Source organism: Carex rostrata, chromosome 29 (genome assembly GCF_964058835.1).
Source record: "Carex rostrata chromosome 29, lpCarRost1.2, whole genome shotgun sequence".
NCBI lineage: Eukaryota > Viridiplantae > Streptophyta > Magnoliopsida > Poales > Cyperaceae > Carex > Carex rostrata.
The window spans coordinates 4,249,345-4,266,501 of NC_135946.1; the positions used below are offsets into that span (position 1 = coordinate 4,249,345).

The following is a 17,157-nucleotide window of genomic DNA, read 5'->3' on the forward strand; positions in this document are numbered from 1 at the left end:
CATCTTGAGTAAGTACTTACAATTGGTATTTACAAATGGTGCATTTACCAAATTATGGAGAAGCATACTCTCTGCCGTTGTTGTCAATATGATATTTGCTATGACAACAATAGTCTTTATTTAATGGGTCTATATTCTGAATATTTAAAGGCCCATCACCGGAATATTATCAAGAGAAGGCCCAAGATATTTCTGGGGATCTCAGTAGTGAGATTGTTCCTTGGAATATTATTCAAACTTCAAAGTCACATTCAATTCGGTGGGGCCACGGAAAGTAATGATATGAGAAGACCCTGACTTTTCAAAGTCACTGCTCCGTTTCATAAGCTATGTTAGATTCTCTGAAGAAGATACATATATGCTTCGTAAGACAAATCTGTATACATGTCTTTGTCTCTTGGAGAAGAAATATTCAGGGGCTCCATGACTCGTCATATTAATGTGTCAATATAACCAATCTAGATTTTTGAAACCTTAATTTGTTGCTAGTATTCTTATTGAGTAGAACTGTGAAGCCTTTGAAAGTTCTTACAGTAGATAATAATCCGGTTGTTCAAATATCCCTTTCGAATTAAATATGAAAGAATAAAATATCTCACAAAGATTTTGCCTGTGATCTAGTTTACTATAACAGCATTAATTTTGAGAAGGAAATAAATTGGACCAAGTCAACCTCTCCCTTTAATTTATCTCCTTGGGGTCAAAATTTTTCTGAAAAAGATTTCCTCTTAATTTATATCACATTTCTAACAATGTGTGTGTGTGTGTGTTCATAAGTTACATTGAAATGACGCATTCATGTAATCTGACTTATTTAATCTCAAATTGGATAATTAAAATGCAGAAGTTTCAAGGACATGATTACTTGTGGTTTTCTTGTAAATTTTCACCAGAAAATTTTTACGTGACTAATGGTAGTATAATTATAATTCCACAAACTTTAATTTTGTACTTTATGGTTATCTAAAATTGAATCTAAGGGAAATACCTATTTTCTACTTTAATGGGACATGTGGTACCGGTTTGTAGTTGAGAATGTTGTACCTGATGCAATGATTTTTTATTTCTTTAACATTCTAATGCAATTGATTGGCAGTACCAACATTTAAAAAGAAAAAAAAAGAAATTGGAGAGAGGGAAAAATAAGAGTTAGTGTTAGTATTGGGTGAGAAATAGTTCACGTCCTCAAAATAACTTATATAGTTGGTCATAAATGGTGAGTTGGACCTTCATGTGACATTCTGTTAGTATTCTTGATGGAAATATTAACTCAGTGACTTATTTGGAACAAATACAAAGTTCAGTGATTACGAAGGGATAAATCAAACTTGAGTAACTAATTCATGACAAAGAAAAAAAATTCAGTGGCGAAATTTACCCTAAAAGAATATCATATATTATACACAGAGGCGACCCGTGACCCTCTACGTACTCTGAAGTAATATGTCGTTTTTACTTTCTCATATCCACCACAAAAAGCAGAAATAATTTTCAGAATAATTTTCACCTCGTGAATAAAAGGGAGAGGATGCTTTTGGTCCAATTTATTTCCTTCTCAAGATTAACCCTGCTATAATGACAACTTCGAAGGAAAATCTTTGTAAGATATTTTCTTCTTTCATTTTGAATTCAAAAAGGAATTTTAACAACCCGATTGTCTAGAATATAAGAATTTCCAAAGGCACCACACAGTTCCACTCAATACGTGTGTGGCTTTAACAAAATAGTGATAAATGTGTGGCTGATTGATTTGCGATTATTATTACAAGTAAACATTGACTCTCTCCAAATAGTGATGTATATGAATGTATGGTTGGCTGGTTGCCAAATCCTGATATTTATAAAGAGCCTTGAACTGCACTAACAGTGCATACATTTTACATGTAGAATCTAGAGAATTAGTGGATTATTTATGAATATGAAGGAAACAAAAAGAAACTCATTGCAAGTAGTACCTACCTTATACAGTACGGCGGTGACAATGATACTAACCCAACTTCTCCTCCACATCAAAAGCACTGAATCTGCAAGCATCATTGCTCTGCCTGGTTGCCAGGATAGCTGCGGTGGAATTCCCATCCCTTATCCTTTCGGCATTGGCCTAAATTGCTCCCTGAATCTTGCATTCAATGTCACTTGCCACACAACTTACAAGAAAGGTACACCTACACCTTACCTTGATGCTCCAGGAATTAACAATAATGGTACACCTACACCTTACCCTGTTTTTTTTCCGATTCTGAATATAAGCCTGTCCTTGGGCCAGGCACGTGTAGGCAGTCTTGTAGCGTCCCAGTGCTATAACACCACGACAAAGAAAGATGATTACAATACTGGGGGATTGTACTTTGGTGAGTCACTCTGGCTGAACACGGAGAAGAACAAATTTACAGTCATTGGATGTAATACACTTGCTTATCTTGGCCTTGACATGAGTAGTAATTCCTTAGTAGGGTGCCTTTCTTCGTGTGATAGCCTAGAAATCCTGAAAAAGTATGGATCCTGCTCTGGAATTGGCTGTTGCCAGACAGCAATCCCCAAAGAAACATCCGACATTGGGTCTGGTTTGATGACAGGACCAACAACTCAGAGGTGCATAACTTTAGTCGTTGCAGCTATGCTACGGTGGTCGAGGAGGCTGCATTCATCTTCCAAACCACTTACATCACCAATGATGAGCTGAGTGCTCTTGCGCTCACCAAAACTGCCGGTGTTGGTCAACTGCCTCTCTTTTTGTCTCGAAAACTGCCGGTGTTAGTCAACTGGGCCATAGAAGGCACAACATGCGAGATCGCACAAACTAACAAATCCTCCTATGCATGCAGAAGCGATCATAGTATTTGCTTGAAAAATGATCATGGTTATCTCTGCAACTGCTCCGATGGTTATGAAGGCAATCCTTACCTTGACGGAGGCTGCCAAGGTCTTCTCTCTCTCACTCTCTCCTGCTCTTGCTCTCTTTTATTTGTATTTATTTTTCTTTTGATCTCTTGCTCTGTCACACCCCAGATTTTTACCATCCAGAGCGTGATTATATAAGCATCTTCACACCTTTCCTTGGCCCGTCAACCTACGTCGCCAACAGAAATGAAAATAAAACAACAAAACAGAGTCAGCTACAAAGCTCAGTAACCGGTTATTTAACGACGCGCTTCTCTATAATTGGCTTAATTTAACAACCATTCAAATAGACCAGATTAATCCACACAAATTCACATCAAATTATGCACGCATATTTAACTAGCAATAGCATGTCGTCGGTCTAGGTTATTCATAAAACCAGTCACATCATATTCACACATGTGTAATCCCTGTCACAGGCGATTCCCACATTCTCATAACACAATTCCTTTAATCTGCCAATCCAATGGGAAATCCATCCAACATTGGAAGGCCGCCAACTCACTGGGAAATCCATCCAACAATGAGAGGCTACAATCACATATCAAATTCCAACCTCAGACCCGCTATCCCGTTAAATATGCCATCATAATTCAATATGCAATACCAATATTCAAATCAACCATACAAAACGAAAACACAGTTATAGAGAAGTCCGGTTACCTGATAGCGAGATATTCAGAATTTCATATCGGTTTGCAACAACAATTCAAAATCACTGCGACGTAGTCAGGACTCAAATCGGATATTGATAATTGATGGCCAAACTTGAATAAAATATATCTTCTATTGTTTTTTTTTTTTTCTTTTCTCGGATATCAAACTGAGAGAAAGGAAATGTCTCGAATATAAAACAGAGAGAGAAGCTAGGGAAGTTCAATTCTATTGCTTTAATATGTATATATAATGAAAGTGTAAATCGAAATGGTGCGTTAGTAGAAGAGGTGCATTTATCAGGACTTTAATGACAAATACAAAACTGATCTGAAAACCGTAACTTATAATTATTAAATAAAAATTGTTATGTGATAAAAAAAACTTCTTTGAAACCGTGCCTTTCTGGCGCCTCTTCAAATTTTTATGTTTTTTTTTATTTTTATTTTTATGAACGGTTATACTAAGTAATTTCCTCAAATGATTTAATTAGATATTAAATTTTCATATTATTACTTTTTTCTTCATAAAATATTAAAAAGGAGAGAATTAAATGTCTAATTCGGTTTAATATATTTAAATACTTTATATCTATATATATCTATTTATGAAATGTTACCAAAGATTTATAATTTTTATTATCTTATGAAACAGTTTTGTAAGTATAAATAATAATGATTCAAATTTTCGGGATATTACATGCTCTCTCACTCTCCTGCCCATCATATTAACAAAACAGAGAGTATTCATAAATATGGTACAGTATTAGGTAAGCATATCTGATAATGTGGCATATACTAATTCTTGCAGACACCAACGAATGTGTCAACCCAAATGCATGCTCCAAGCCAGGAATATGTCACAATTATGGAGGAGGATATCGCTGCTCTTGTCCTTTCGGTTGGCGTAGTAATCATAACAATCCTGGTCCGGGAGAATGTGATCTCAACGTGGCACTAGTTACATGTTTGTTATTACCTTCTCAAAATACATAACTTGTAACTTCCATAAATTTTTGAATGTTGCTACAAGTATAGAAATAGAGAGATGACTTTTCAAGATAAATACAAAATACAAGTACTCCCTCAAACTAAATATCGTGTACTTAGCTCAACGCCACAAAAATTTAATCGTACCTATACAGTTTTCTTAAGAAATTACTCACCCAAATCCGATTAACCCCTACCTCAATTGTTTTGTTGAATGCAAATGGGACAATTTGCTAAGAAACGACGGACTCAAACAGGTAGATTTATTTTTTTCATTAATGTCTTTTAAATAAAACCAATAGAACAAAACCAACGCCACTTGTACATTTTTCTCATTCCCCAGCGAGCCCCCACAGTTCCAAATATTATCGAATCAACAATTGTCGTTTTCTCAATTCTCAACAAGAAATGTTAGAAGTTCCAGAAATCAATGGTTGATACCACAAATTGCTGCTATAATTAAATACTACCTCTTCTCACCCACAACCTGTCGGATCTGGTCAAATCATGGCATGTTAACTCGATCCATAATGTACATCCATTTCATTTTAAGCATTTTTTTACTGGAGTACTGTCAATAAAATACTTATACCCATTTATCATATATATTTATCGTATTCAATAAAACGGGTATCCTCGAAACGTTCCAAAACTATCACTGTTTAGCATTATGCCCAATCCTTTAAAGCTATATCTACAATCTTTAAAAGTAGTACTAGCAGGCCTAGTTTTAAACATAAAATCTAACTTAGAAATATTTTATCTCACAATTTGTCGGCAAATGAACAAAAAAATATTTCTTTCACCCACTCTTTTTTCTTCCTCCAAACATTATCGTCTAGTTTCCAACGATCTACGATAAATTTTGTCCAAATCTAAAACTACAAAATCTTCAACTCAAATTTCTCTTTCAAATTAGATCATTGATGAAATACTTTTGAGTTATATTTGTGTCATCGTTATATTTTTTGACAGTAAAAACCCGTAGGAACTTTAAATTTTGTTTCTCAAGCCTTTAAATCTTTGTATACAACCATGTTAATCCTTTAAACCTTCCATGTAACTTATCAAAAAAAAACTACAGTGAAAGCCCATAGGCAAAGGATTACATTTTGTTTCTCAGGCCTTTAAACATCTGTCTACAACTCTTTAAAGGACTCATGCCAAGTCTTTAAACCTTACATGTAACTTATCAACATTTTTTTGACAATAAAAGTCTGTAGGCACTTTAAAATTTATTTCTCAAGCCGTTAAATCTCGGCCTACAACTCTTTTTAGTATCAAGCCTTTAAACCTTACATGTAACTTATCAATTACTTTTTACAGTACAAGCCCATAGGCACTTTAAATTTGGTTTCTCGAACCTTTAAACCTTTCGCTACTACCATTTAAAGTATGCATGTCAAACATTTAAACCTTACATGTAAGTATATTACTTATCAATTTTGTTTACAGTAAAAATTTGTAGGCGCTTTAAATTTTGTTTGTCAAGTTTTTAAATATCTGTCTACAACTCTTTAAAGTACTTGTGTCAAGCCTTTAAACCTTGCTGGTAACTTATCAAAGTGCAGTATTTATACATAGCATAATGAGCCTTTAAACCTATGTGTGCAAGCCTTTAAACCTAGTATATCAAGTTTTTGTGCGTAATATATCTCCAGAAAAAAAAAATAGCGACACTAATATAACTCCAAAGTATAAGATGTTCGTAATTTTAGATTCACAAAATTTGTCATAGGTTGTCGGGATAATGGATGCTAATAATCAGAAGAAAAAAAGGGAGTCGTTGAAAGCTTGAGGGACAACATTTTCTCAATTATGTAATTCGGGCTATTATAACTAGATTGATTATACAACTTGATTGATAACTACCGCTCTCTATTCCTTCAATGGAATGGGCTTTTTAGCCTCTTTTTTAAAAAAAAAAAAAAAAAAACAACTACCGCTCTCTACCCTAGCTGTTATATATGTGAGCTGTTAGAATTATTGTTACATAATGTTGTAATTTTCAATGATAATTGTGAAAATTTACTTGCCAAACTTAAACTTCTATTATTACAAAAAGATCTAATTAAAAATTATTCAGCAATATTAATTTTGATATTATTATGTAATAATAACGAGTATATTATTTTGAGCGAGTTAATTTATAGCAACCGTCGATGTAAAAATACTATACACTACTAGAATCTATTTTATATTTTATTAAGGTGGATATGATAACTTAACAGTGTGGGTGTTCAGGGTAATAATTCTCTTCGGCTGCCTTCTGTAGACTCCATGCAGTAGTTATGTTAAATTTCAAATTTTCGTTGATTTCGTACTTCCATTAATTCTTTAATGTTATATCGGTCAAATTTTGTTGATTTCATATTTTCGCTGATTTCATATTTTGTTGATTTCAATTTTCAAAACAAAATTAAATCTCAAACGTGAGGAAAATTTGGCAACATCGTAAAATATAACTTTTTATTATACCGCATATCAACAAAAAAATATTTGAAGTAAAGTCTAGTGATTCTCCATCGTGTTAATAAAACATTTGCTACTTAAATATATTGAATAAATGCAACACAATTGACCTTTACAACAATGAAGGAGAGAGAGAAACCAGTCAACCACGATGTGATATTCCACTCAATATATAATTCATTTTAAATTTAAAATCTGAGAGAGCTAATAATGTACCTTAGAAACTTGTAAGAAAATGACAACAGTACCAGAGATCATACCAACAACTTTTTGTTAAAAAATAGAAACAACGCAATATTTGAATCTAAACAACATAGTACTAGTGTTGCTCAATTGTTCTCTCAAAAAATGATTGATTAGCATGTACATCAAGGTGGTTTGATGTTGGATCTGTGCGCATCTGCACATGCTCCTGCAACCCACGGCCAAGGAAAAATTCAAAAAAGATAAAAAGAGCGAGGGAGAGGGAGATTAATCAAAGTCTAGGAGCATATCCAAATGTTTAAAAACAGAAGTTCCATAACATGTCCACTTTAATTGAAAGCTAAAAGATAAAACATATATACCACTAGGTATGACATTGACCAGAAATGAAGTTATATACATATACAAGTATTAACTAGGAGCAATTATTATAAATATTACTACAGAAGATTAAAGCAAGTTTGCACTAAATAATGTAGGAACTGCTGCCGGTATTGCTGCTTTATTATTTCTTGGGGTTGCCATATATGTGCTCCGGGAGAGAAGAAACCTTTCAAAAGTAAAAGAGATATACTTTCAACAACATGGGGGGTGGATTCTGTTGGAGAAGATTAAATTAAACCAAGGGTTTGGTTTTACTATCTTCACAAAGCAACAGGTAGAACAGGCAACAAACAATTTTTCCAGTGCAAATATACTTGGCTATGGAGGCCATGGCACTGTCTACAAAGGAACTCTAAGAGATCAAACAGTTGCCATTAAAAAGTGTAAGATAGTCGATGAGAGCAAGAAGAAAGAATTCGGTAAAGAGATGCTAATTCTCTCTCAAATTAACCACAAGAACATTGTTAAAATCCTAGGCTGTTGTCTAGAGGTCGAGATTCCTATGCTAGTATACGAGTTTATCCCAAATGGTACCCTGTCTCACTATATACACGGTAAAAAGCAAGGATCACGCATTTCTCTCCCAACCCGTCTACGGATTGCACATGAATCAGCAGAAGCACTTGCCTACTTGCACAGTTCAGCATCTCCTCCGATTTTCCATGGAGATGTGAAGTCTGCAAATATTCTCTTGGACCAAAATTACATGGCAAAGGTGTCAGATTTTGGAGCCTCAATACTTGTTCCGACAGATGAAGCACAATGTGTCACTCTTGTGCAAGGAACATTTGGGTACCTTGATCCAGAATACATGCAATCTTGCAAACTAACAGACAAGAGTGATGTGTACAGCTTCGGTGTAGTTCTTCTGGAGCTTCTAACCAGCAAGCCCGTAGTTGATTTTGATGCACCAGAAGATGAGATGAGTCTTTCGTCTCGCTTCCTCTCTGCTATGGAAGAGAACAAAATACAAGAGCTTCTAGATGATGAAATTAAACATGAAGATGATATGGAATTAATCATGGCAATTGCTGAGCTGGCTAAGCAATGTCTAAGTATGAAGGGGGGACAGCGACCTACAATGAAAGAAGTAGCCGAAGAACTTCTTCGAATAGGAAAGCTTAAGCAGCATCCTTGGAGACAAGATTACAATCCCGAAGAAACGGAGACTCTGCTCAGTGAACGATCCCAACATGAAATCGAGATTGAGGATACAAGCAATTATTTCATTATAGATAAGGAAGCGGAGGAGAGCATTGCCATTGGTCGTTAATTGTGTCCACACAATGACGCATACATATCTCTTGTCCTATTTATGTTGGTAATATATTTTATTTCCTCAATAAATTGTCATTACTATCACCTTTCTATTTATGTAGTCATCTTGATTTCCTGTATAGTATTATTTTGTTCAAAACACTTTCCCTTGGTATTCTTCTTTGTCGTAATTTATAATTTTCTTCTTGCTTCAGTTTGTACAATTACGTTAGATCCCTTCTAATGTATAATCGTAATTGGTTCCAAGATATGTTTCCAAGATATGTTATTGTAAATAAAATAAATTAAAATGTAGACTATTTTTTATGCTAATATGATATTGTGATGTAATTAATGTGCTTGCTTATGACCTCTTCACAGAATTATCCTTGAACAAGAGAATATCAAATTTCAGGCTCTTGGCGTGGACTAGTAGTCTTATTTTTTTAGGTGAATTATTGAAAGGGAAGGAGACAAGGGAGTAGAGGGGTTTGCTTTCTTGGAGCAGAAATTGCAATATCACAAATTATCTGTACCTTTATCAGATGGTAATTACCACCATATGATTTTGTGCTAAAAGGACAACCAAATTCCGTGATTTGTTATTGTCATTAGATGTAAATGAGACGTGTTCTTTTGGTTTTCCATAAACCTCTAAGCCAATCTACGTCATTGATTGTCAACTAAATTCATGGGGAGATTTCATGTATGTCCCTAAAAAAAATCGGAATTATATATTCCCCCTTCTAGAGTTCATAATATTGTATTTACACCTCTAAATTCTAAAAACTCACTAATTTATATTTTCTATTAAAACTTATTTTAAATTTAAAGTACATATTTTACTCATTCAATTGGTTGGTTTCTAAGGACAAATGATTCATTTTTCTAATTATGACGCATGCACAGTGGCATTTATGCATACGCTTGTGTGCACATCATTTTTATGCTGGTTGTATATTTTATTTTTAGTTTCTAACTTTTTCTAGTTCCTTCAGCTTCCTTCAACATGTGTAATCGTAGTATTAAGTGCAAAAATTTATCAGATCTCAAGCTTTTGGCTTGGACTAGCAGCTAGTATTATTTTATTAATTGAATTATTGAAAGGAATGGAAACAAAGGAATAGAAGGGGTTTGTTCCAGAAATGGCAGCACCTAAAATCGTACTGTACCTTGTCAGAACTGGCAGCCTTTATCAGATAGTAATTGCCACCATATATTACGTGCTCAACAAACAATAAAATTCAAAACCAATATATGACATTTACTGTCAAATAAAATTCTAACCACCATATGGTGTATGCTTAACAAACAAATTACCAAATGCTTTGGTTATTAGATGTAAATGAACGTGTTATCTTTTGGTTTAAACCTCAAAGCCAATCTATGTCATTTACTGTGAAATAAAATTCAAAGGATTCAATATAGAGTAGAAAAAAAATGACTGACATAACTAGAAACTTACACAAATCAAAATCTATATGTAACCATCTGACATATAGTAGGACAAGTCAATCCCTGTTGTTTTGACTTCTAAACTAGATCCATTTTTATCCTCTGTAAAAATAAAGAATAATTATTTCTGTACCCGCTCTACAGTAACTGAATCTAGAGGAATAATGTATTATGGTCCCTACTAATTATATTGTGTCCACTAATTATTATTCTAAAAAGATATTATATAGTCTTAACTAATTATTATTCTAAAATCCCAGCAGCACCCTTTCAAAGCCTGGGCACTAATTCGGCATCAACATTTCTCTAACAAAAATAGTTGACCTCATAAAAATAAATACTTCAGTGCATAAATATAAATACTTTCAATGCTTAGATATTAATACTTTCAGTGTCATATGTAAAAAGAAGAGGGATCCAATTACTACATTATGGCAGTTTAGGTCCCTACAAGCAGTTATGTAAAAATTACAACATTATTTACTATATAGATATAAATACTTGTGTTCTTTGAACTATATATACTTCAAGATTTGACTATTAATATTAAAAAAAAAGTTATAGATCTGGAACGGTTGAGGTTCCCACAAGTAATTATGGTAGTTTAGGTTCGGGTACGACGTCAGAAATTAAAAAAAAAAGGTGCGGGTACGATTATTTAAAAATAATTAATTTATCATTTACATTGTTTACTATATAGATATAAATATTTGTTTTCTTTGGACTACATACTTCAAGATTTAATTATTAATCTTAAAAAAAAAGTTACAGATCTGAAGTGCAGTTATGACAATTTGGTCCCCACAAACACTTATGGCAGTTTAGGTGCGGGTACTGTGCGGATACTGTAGCGCGGGTACTCATATCAGCTTCCAAAAATAAAAGTAACAACTGAAGCTATTAAACATGATTAAAATTAGGTTCTATTAGAACAGATTAGATGGGCCGTAAAATCCATTTTCTATCACCTTAGCTTGAAGATAGCAAAGTTTACCAAAAACCTGATAAGGAACCATCAGAGAGGACTGATTACATAGACTCAACCGCAATTGTACAGTCTATATACCTCTGTACCCACCAGGAGCTGAAAAATAATACCACATGCCTTGGGTGATAAATTGGTACCATTAGCAGGGGCCACCTCTGCATTCAACTTCTTGAATGCTATATGGACGATGTCGTTTGTAGGTTTGTATTTCCCAAAACCTGAAAGCTATGAGTCATACTAGCGTAATTGAGGGGTTTTATGGTGTGTTTGGATACGTCAAGAATATGAGCTATTAAGGGCCATTCGCAGGGGTAGAACTGGAAATTGAGATAGAGGGGGCTGGATGAATAAGCATCATGTAATTTTATTTTATGAAGGGGGCTAATAGTGATATTTTTTGTAAAATTTAAAATTTTCAAGGTAAAATATGCAAAAATTTTGAAGGATAGGGGAGCTTAGCCCCCTTTTCTTAATTACCATGTAGTTCCACCACTGGCTATTCGGAATAACAATTTACATCCAAATAAATTTTTTGCTATTTGGGATAACTAGAATAGCTGCTATTCTCTATTCTTTGTAAATGTTAGAAATATTTCAAAAGTGTGAAGAGAGGAAAAAATGTTTTTTTCACGGATTCGTTTGAGACCCCACTTGTTATCTCCACGTTATAACAATTCGTTTGAGACCCCACTTGTCTATCTTTCTTCTTAATTATCACATTGTTAGCACTATTCTTTATTTGTCACATCTATTCACTATTTCAAATGTATAATCCAAACAACATTTTTGCTAATCCGAATAGCACCAATTTCACCCTCATCTGAAAATCACTATTTTTTCTCTATTCTCATTCACTATAATCAAATTTCACTATTGTAGCTATTCTAACTCTCATGCAAATGTATCTTATAGTATATAGATTTCATTTATGTATGAATTAAAGATATGGAATGAGAAAAAAAACAGAGAGAGATTAGTTCAGAGTATAAGCTGCTTGGGTCATTTACAGGATTTTCTGTGACAATGGTTTGATGCTAAGAATGTAGATAATTTATTGATTAAAAATTAGAAATCCCTAATATTATGATTTCTTCAAACCTTATCAATAGATATCTTCCATGGCAAAAGCGAGTTACTCACTAAATGTACAAGGGTGAAATCCATAGAAGATCCTCCACAACAACAAAAGGAATGTCATGCGGCCTCCTGCTCACAAGTGGGACCCACGCGTGATTGAGACCATAGAAGCTTAAGATCCTTGTTAGCGACAGAAAGAAAGGTGACACGTGTTACCCATCAGACTGTGTACTGTCCATTGAATTTTTGCATGCATGTCCTATATAAATGTTAAGTTTTAAAGTTAGGAGTGACATTAATGTCATATTTTGGTAATGTCTCGTACATGTCCTATAAATGTCATATTTTAGATTTAAAGGAGATCTCTCAAGCTTTTGGTATTGTGATTACCATATTTCTGTACTGCTTTATTTTGATGGGTGCTTGACTAAAATTGGGGTCTACTTTCCCTTTCGTCATTATGAGCTTAATTGGTCCGTTTGCTGAATTGTTGTAATGTCTTTCTCTAGCTTTAAATTTAAGTTGACAGGAGAAGGTGATTTCATATATAGACTGTAAGTGTTAACCATCAGACTGTTTATTTGGTTAATAATTTAAGACTATCAAGAAAAAATCTTGTATACATGTGGATCTTTGAAAAGAAATAAATTATTTATAATTTGTGAATCTTGCTTCCAATCTCGTATACATAGTGCTGAACTAATTTATAACAGGAATGGTGTCGGGAAACAAGTATATCAACAGCAATATATATATATGCCTGAAGTCCGAAGTTAAATTGTGCCATTTCCAAATAATTGTCACTACAGTCTGCGAGCTTCTAATTTTTTTCCTTAGATCACTTCCTATAATCCAAGTATCGTATGTGTAATGTGTCATTAACTAGGGTTCATATCCACTACAGGATGCTTGTACGTATGTATACTTTCGCTTCAGGCAAGTGCCTTGCCATTGCGTTTCTGATAATATTATTCCTCATGAGAATAGCAGAATCATCTATTTTTCAATTCTGATCATCTGATCTAAAATAGATGTATATATAATATTTTTTTATGATGTCATAATGGCCTCCAAAAAATATGAACAAGTCTATAAAAAATAATGATATATACACAGATTTATGATGTCGGAGAAGCAAAAGAGCAATGGAGCACTCAATGAGCTTTCAATGAAATGCTATGATATCATGTCCTGTTTTGGTCCGTACCCAAGATTTTTCTCATTTTTATTACCAAAATCTCTATGATTTCCAGTAGGGCCCACAAATCACTCAGTTTAGACTAGTATACGCGATAGTCTAAAATATGCGGTTGCAGTGTTGCAATTGTCAAGAGATCACACATTATGATATTTCCCGGATTACCTGCGGCATTAAATTCAGTTCACATTTTTTGTGGATAATGAGATTTATTTCACATTTGAACAGATAGACAGCAGATGCTTCAAATTTTTTTCTACCTCATTATTCATAGCATGGCAATCGGTATAATGTTACCTGACCGAAGTTGCATAGTGTATACATATTTCAAGTTGATTAATTATTTTTTTCTTTTTCTTAAATACTGAATGATCAAGTTATAAGCTACTAGCGATAAGAACTCAACTAATGGTCAAAAAAACCTCTAATAATGGCTTTCCTACCGCTATTGGTCAACACGATAGTACAAGAACTTTCAAACTGCTAGAAGAGGAGGAACATCTTCTAGCGGCTCCAAACACAAAACCGCTAGATGAGGGTTGCTCTGTGCATGAAAAGAAACCCTCACAAAGAGAGTAATAAATTTAACCAAACTTTGACCGACCATAAGTGTTTGTAGGAAACTCTGTTTTCAGCCTTCTTTACTAATTTGGAAAGCTCGTGAGGAGATGATATTGATTTAGCATGAGCATAATTCGCCTTTAACGGAAAGACGTCGGATTAAGAATTGCAAAAAAACATTGTTTAGTGCCTCAAAACTGCAGTTGAAGTTTTAGGTTAATAACAGTAAGTTATAAAATTGATTTCAACAGAAAAAAAATGTACCTTCATTATGACAATGTGTAGCAATGTCACACTATTTCAAAAGAAAAAAAAAATGTTTAGACAAATAATCCTTGTAAGTAAAACTGATTTCAACTGGAAAAAAAGTATCTTCATTATGCCAATGAGCAACAATGACACCCTATTTCAAAACAAAAAATATATTTGACAAATAATCCTTGTAAGTTATAAAACGAGAGCTCAAATTGACCTACCTTTACCAAGTTGTTGTAAGAATGAAATCAGGGAGAAGCAGCTAGCGTTCGAGAGAATCAAATCTAAGAGAAGCATCTAGAGTTTGAGAGAATTAGATCCGAGAGAAGCGGCTATAATTTTAGAGAATTGGATCCGAGAGAAGAGAGGAGGCGAGAAGGGGCTGTTTTTCGGGATTGGAAAGGATGACGCTGTAGGAGTCGAGAGAAAAGACAATCCAGACCAGGAATTGGGAGAATGTTTGTGAGGAGCGGGAACTTATTGAAAAGTACTTGCTTGTGACCCTTTCAGTTGAGCAACATGTCAGAAGTAAGTACTTAAAATTGGTATTTACAAATGGGTGCATTTACCAAATATGGAGAAGCATTCTCTCTGCCGTTCTTGTCAATATGATCTTTGCTATGACAACAATAATTCGATTTAATGGCTCTATATTTTGAATATTTAAAAGCCCATCACCAGGATATTATCAAGAGAAGGCCCAAGATATTTCTGGGAATCTCGGTGAAATGGGTTTGTGGATTCACTGAGCTCGGTACTGTCAGTGACTGGGCCCTTGATAAATGCAAGAAAATGAGAAAGGTTGAGAATCAATTTTCAAGATTGGATGATTGAGGCATGAGCGGTGGTAATCAATTTTATTCTTTATGGTAACATAATTTGTTGTCAATACGGCCGCTACATTTACAAGATATTTAGTTTCTCTTTGCAATAGTTTATTATACAATATGGTGATACAATTTCATAACACTCAAAATAAATGCGTTCTGTATGCCTGCATAATAAAATTGTCCACATATATACTTGTACAAAAAGAGACTAGTATATTAAATTACCAATATTTTCTCTGACATTATCACGAAAGTTTTTCCCATTGTCTCATGAGTAATTGACTGCATAATCATTGAAAGATTTTTTATATATTTTTTTTCTCAAACGGGACGACAAGAAGTTATATATTTTATAAATGAAAAAAATTGCGCTATATAAAAACATTGAAAACATTTCTTCTATTATATAATTTGGATTTTAGATAGACAGAGTTCTAGCTTTCCAACTTCTTAATATCCATATAAGACTCCTTTGAGTTTCGATTCCACAACCTCCCACAAGAAGGGTGTTATCATCTAGACCAAATATCGGTTCTTATTAATAAAAATATATTATTTAATTTCATTCTAGTATGCTTCCTGTCCAAAATTTTAATTTATTCTTATCTATGGGATCGATATATGTGCTTTAACATTTATACATGATTCTTTACTAAGCAACCATGTACAAATGGCAACAATTGTATACAGATGTGGTTAACTTAATTGTGTATAAATGAGCCCCAACAATTGTACATGGTTTCGTTATACCAACTGTGTATGAATATTACATGTGATGTTTTTTTTTTTTCAAAAAAATCAACTTGTAATCATACACAGTTTTATTGTATGATCCGTGTGTGATAAAAGAAACACAAAATTTTTCACGTCATCGATCCGCATCTTCCTGTTATAATGCATCTCTCTCTATCTTTTCAAATATAGTTCTATATTTTCTAAAGCACCCCTTTCCTGTACTCGTATTTCTCTAAGACATATCTTCTAAACAGGCGAGGCATGGGTGAGAGGTAAGGAACAGAAAAGGTATCTTCACCGAGAAGGTCGGAAACAAAGAAACTTCAAACCAATGTAACTTAAATTATCAACACAAAAAGTCATGTGGCCTTCAGGCGATAATTCTTGGTTTCTAGCCACTGTGATATTTTTTAATTACAAACTTACATGTAGAGAATTGTTATAATTATTTAAATTTATATATATTCAATTGTAAATATTAATTATGTTGAACTAAATTTATTTTAAGAATGTTTCATACTGTCATTGTTGCCCATCAGACTGGTTAATGATAAAGACAATCAAGAAAAAATCTCAGATGCATGTCGATGTTTGAATGAAAGTAAATTATTGATAATTGATGATTTTTTTTTTCGATTTTTTTTATTGAATTTTTTTTACGTGAAATCTCAGGGTTATTGCCTGTAAACATTTATATCACCAGTAATATATACGCCTCTCAAATTTGAATTAAATTGTTATATTTCTTTATTGTCAATGAGTATTTTATTGAGGGCAATCTTAAGATTTAACTTCCTATAATCCAAATATCGTGTGTGTTACTAATTAACATAAGCTCATATCCACCACAGAAAGCAGAAATCATTTTCAGAATAGTTTTAACCTCGAGAAGAAAAGGGAGAGGATCGATGATCTTGGTCCAATTTATTTCCTTCTCAAGATTAACCCTGCTATAATCACAACTGCGAAGAAAAATCTTTGTAAGATATTTTCTTCTTTCATTTTGAATTTGAAAGGGAATTTTAACAACCTGATTGTCTAGAATATAAGAACTTTCAAAGCCTCCACACAGTTCCACTCAATACGTGTGTGACTGAAACAAAATAGTGATAAATGTGTGGCTGATTATTTTGCGATTATTTTTACAAGTAAACATTGACTCTTTCCAAAATATGAATGTATGGTTGGCTGGTTTCC

At 33.5% G+C, this 17,157-nt stretch overlaps 1 protein-coding gene across 1 annotated transcript in view; it reads left to right on the forward strand.

The window, feature by feature from the left end:
• The window catches only part of LOC144546216 (wall-associated receptor kinase 3-like), a 45,827-nt gene extending 36,752 nt beyond the window's left edge, over positions 1-9,075 (forward strand). Inside the window, exon 3 of the mRNA XM_078294754.1 lies at positions 7,700-9,075. Within this exon, the coding sequence (XP_078150880.1) occupies positions 7,700-8,877 (1,178 nt within the window). The 3' untranslated portion in view covers positions 8,878-9,075. The remainder of the gene's footprint in view (positions 1-7,699) is intronic.
• The last annotated feature ends 8,082 nt before the right edge of the window (positions 9,076-17,157 follow it).